This window comes from Beta vulgaris, chromosome 3 (genome assembly GCF_026745355.1).
Source record: "Beta vulgaris subsp. vulgaris cultivar EL10 chromosome 3, EL10.2, whole genome shotgun sequence".
NCBI lineage: Eukaryota > Viridiplantae > Streptophyta > Magnoliopsida > Caryophyllales > Amaranthaceae > Beta > Beta vulgaris.
Window position 1 is genome coordinate 46,473,572 of NC_079204.1, and position 3,967 is coordinate 46,477,538.

The 3,967-nt window shown below is 36.1% G+C and overlaps 1 protein-coding gene across 1 annotated transcript; it reads left to right on the forward strand.

Annotated features, from left to right (window-relative positions):
- The first annotated feature begins 565 nt into the window (after positions 1 to 565).
- On the forward strand, positions 566 to 2,771 carry LOC125495719 (uncharacterized). Its single transcript, XM_048640521.1, has 3 exons — positions 566 to 644; positions 744 to 938; positions 2,299 to 2,771. Exons 1-3 carry the CDS (start codon positions 566 to 568, stop codon positions 2,769 to 2,771), a joined length of 747 nt encoding a protein of 248 aa, XP_048496478.1.
- Positions 2,772 to 3,967: the final 1,196 nt, after the last annotated feature.

The window sequence follows — 3,967 nt, forward strand, 5'->3', positions numbered from 1 at the left end:
TATGAGATTAATATTGCTGATATATTGATTAGTTTTTGTCTGTATTCAGGCTGTAATGACAACTTGTATTCCTTTGTTTTACCGTTATTTTGTTTGCTAGCTATTCATGTTTTTTGTTCGTAGGTGAGGTGTCTCTAGTGGGTAGTAAGCCTCCCTAGTATAAAAGCTGTTAATGAGATCATTCTAGGTTTGAGAGCCTCAATCATTTTGTGCCTCCTTTTTACACAAACACAAAAATTCTATTCTATTCTTCACGGTATCATAGCACACCAGGTGCTGACCTCAAAATCATTTCAAAAAACAAAAAATTCATCTTTTTAAAAAAAAAGTCTATTCGTAAAGTTTTTCATTCTTGGAAAACTTAAGGTTATCTCAGTCTGGAACTAGAAGGAGAAATTCTTGATATTAGCTTTGAGCTAAAAAAATCTTTTTACCAGGACTAAAAAATAAGTCATTCCATATTCTGATCCATACTATTTGAGAAACTCTAATAACTCCATTACTCCCCTGCCAAGTATCATCTTCAATGGAAGTAATTGTATTCCATGGAGCGAAAATTGTGAGAATGGCACTAGGAGCTAAAAATAAACTCGTTTTTATTGATGGTAAGTTACCTAAACCTCCTCCTAATTCAGATGATTATAGTAAGTGAACTAGGAATGATTATATGTTGAGATGTTGGTTGTTTGCTTCTGTAACACCTGACATTGCTGATATGTTGATATCGAGTTAATCTGCTAAAGGGTTCTGGGATGATTTGGTTGAGAAATATGGGAAGTCAAATGCACCACAATTATATTCTATCATGAAAGAAATGACTGGGTTGACGCAAAATGAGATGAGTGTAGCTGATTATTATGGTAAGTTGAAGAAGTTTTGGGATGAGTTGAATGTTTTAAATGGTTTTCCAGAGTGTTCTTGTGATGTTTTAAAGGACTGTAAATGTACACTAGTGGAAAAAAATGCAAGGGCTGCGGTGCAAGGGCTGTGATTAGCCCAAAAACCGCAACCCTTCGTTGCGGTCAATGCCAAAACCGCAACCCTTTTAGTGAAGGGCTGCGATTAGCCTAAAAGCGCAACCCTATAAGTAATAAAGGGCTGCGATTTTGGGCTAACCGCATCCCTTTATGGGATTTTTTTTATTTTTAAAGGAATTTGTGCAGGCTTAAATAAATGTGAAGCGGGCAGTAGGGTTTCTCACAAACTCTCTCACGCCTCCCTTCTCCCTTCTCTTTCACACTCCTCCCTTCCGTCTCACGCCTCCCTTCTGTTTCACACCTCGCTTCTCTCTCACACTTCTCCCTTCCGTCTCACGCCTCCCTTCTGTCTCCCTTCTCTCTTCTCTCTCAACCTCCTCCCTATCCGGCAGAACAAACCACACGCAACAACATCAATACCACGTGCAGCCACCGAAACAAACGAAGGAGAGAGAACACGAAGGAGATGAACAGACAAACCGGCACGACGTGCAATAAGCCAATAACAACACCACGCAGTCACCGGAATGAACATCAACATTACCGGCACAACAACGACGCAACAACAACTCACCGACGAACAGATCGCCGAGTTTAAGGAAGCTTTTAGCTTGTCTGACATCTTCTTCTGCATATCAGATCTGATTATTTTTGTATTTTTTTGAATATTTTGTTTGTTCTTTTTGTCGTTTATATGGTCGGTTGATGTGATTTTTGGTGTGTTTTATTTGAAGAATTGCTGCATCGGTTTATGAAATTTGAGAATAAATGTTGAAGATATGCAATTTATGTTTTCATTTGTTTGTTTTGATCAATAATTTGTCGATTTGATTTGAAGAATATGAGAGTGGATGGTTTAGAATTGTAATTGATTCAATTTTTTTCCAGATCTTGTTGATTTCGTTTCATGAATTTATATTTTGTACTGTTCTTTATAATTTCATGATGCTCAAATATACACAATATATACTCGGTAATTGTTTTTGGATATATTTCGAACTATAAAATGCAAAAAAAAAAAAATTTGGGTGACAAGGGTTGCGAGCTTTAGCAAAAACCACAGCCCTTTGTACAAGGAAGGGCTGCGGTTTCGGGCGTAAACCGCAACGCTTGGTAATGAAGGGCTGCGGTCAAAAATCGCATCCCTTCATTTTGCCGAAGGGCTGCTACGACAAGGGCTGCAGGCCAACAACGCAACCCTTAGGGCTGTTTTGACCGCAATCCTTACGTTTTTTTCCACTAGTGGTAGATATCTTAAGAGAATTGTTGAGAGAGAGAATAAGGCAAGTCTCATTGATTTATTAATGGGATTAAACAATAGCAAAATACGATAGTGTTAGAGAAGGTATTCTCGCCATGGATACTTTACCAACTATAAACAAAGCCTTTCACCTTGTTCAACAAGCAGAGAAACAGAAAGAGATAAGTGAGAATATTGAAACTGGTTCTGAAGCTAGTGCTTTATTCTCTAACAAGGGCATATTCTCTGGAATACAACATACTAAAGGACTGTTTCAGAACATGAAGGGAGGAATGCAAAGGAAGGAAAGCAAGGAAGAAAAAATGAAAAAGTATTTTTGTGACCACTATAAGATGAAGGGTCAAACTAGAGAGGGATGTTTCAAGCTTATTGGCTATCCTTATTGTAACCACTACAACATGAAGGGGAAGACTAAGGAAGGGTGCTTCAAGATACATGGGTATCAAGACAAGGGTAAAGGTCCAGTTCAAAAAGGGAGAAGAAACTTGATCTATGCTGGTAATGCTGAGAGTAAGGAAGAAAACAAGAATTAGGAAGATCCTTTAGATTTTGGAAATCAAAGGGAAGGAAATATGGTGAACAATCTTGTTGAACATGTGCTGAAAGCTCTTTCAATCAGGCATAATGAAGGAAGTAGCAGTTGTGTCAAAAATTCACACTTAAGTAACTTTGCAGGTATCATTTCTTCCAATAGTGCTCAGTCATATTATGAAATACTTGGAAGAGATACCTGGATCATTGATTCAAGTGCTTTCGAACATATGGTAAATTGTGATATATATTTCTTTAAAAGAAAGAAATTGAACAAGGTTGTTCATGTTGGAATGCCAGATGGTACAATTAGGCAGGTGAAGGAGATAGAGTCTATTGTTTTGGACCCAAATTGGTTCTCAGGAATGTTTTATACCTTCCTGAATTTAAGCACAATCTTCTATCTATTGCTAGAATGATACAACATGACAGATTAAGGGTGTTGTTCACTGATGAAAAGTGTATATTTCAGGACCTTTCTAATGATGAGATCACTGGAGTTGGAAAAAGATGTGGAGGTGTGTATCAACTGGAGTTGCAATAAGAAAGATGCACAAAGAGTGAAGATAGTAGCAAGAGACCCTCTTTGAAAGAGTGTAATAATGTAGTTTTGAATAAAACAAGAAAACAAGATGTTTTGTTAATGCATCATAGGTTGGGACATACATCTTTTGTCTAAACTAAAACATATTTCTCAATGTGAATGCAGAGGTTTAAATGAAATCTTTTGTGATAATTGTTGTGTTGCAAAACGCCATAGACTCCCTTTTCCCATTAGTACATCTATTGTTGAAAATATATTTGGTCTTGTTCATATTGACCTTTGGAGGCCATATAGGGTGCAAGCAGTTACAGGTGGGAGATATTTCTTGACTGCATTAGATGATAATTCAAGGGTTACTTGGACTTTTCTGATCAACAATAAAGAACAGGTTAAAACCATATTGAGGAATTTGATTGCTTATGTTGTGTAATATCCTAAAAACTTAAACGTGTTTAAGTATATAATTAATTATAATAAGTAGTTAAAACTATATTTTATTTTAATAGTTTCGCTAAATATAGTTTAACGATTATAGAATATCAACATAAAGTTTACCAACTTAAAAATGTTTATATCTATGTGACGTTAATTTATATTTTTCGATTTCATGAATTAATCAAGAATGTTAGTTTTGTTGTGAATTCATTAAACAAA

Excerpts from the sequence above, each read along its gene's own strand:
- LOC125495719 (XM_048640521.1), top strand. The coding sequence starts at position 566 with ATGGCACTAGGAGCTAAAAATAAACTCGTTTTTATTGATGGTAAGTTA. Across the intron at positions 645-743 it reads TCCTAATTCAGATGATTATA|GGTTCTGGGATGATTTGGTT; the intron begins GTAAGTGAACTA and ends AATCTGCTAAAG. Across the intron at positions 939-2,298 it reads TTGTGATGTTTTAAAGGACT|CAAAATACGATAGTGTTAGA; the intron begins GTAAATGTACAC and ends ATTAAACAATAG.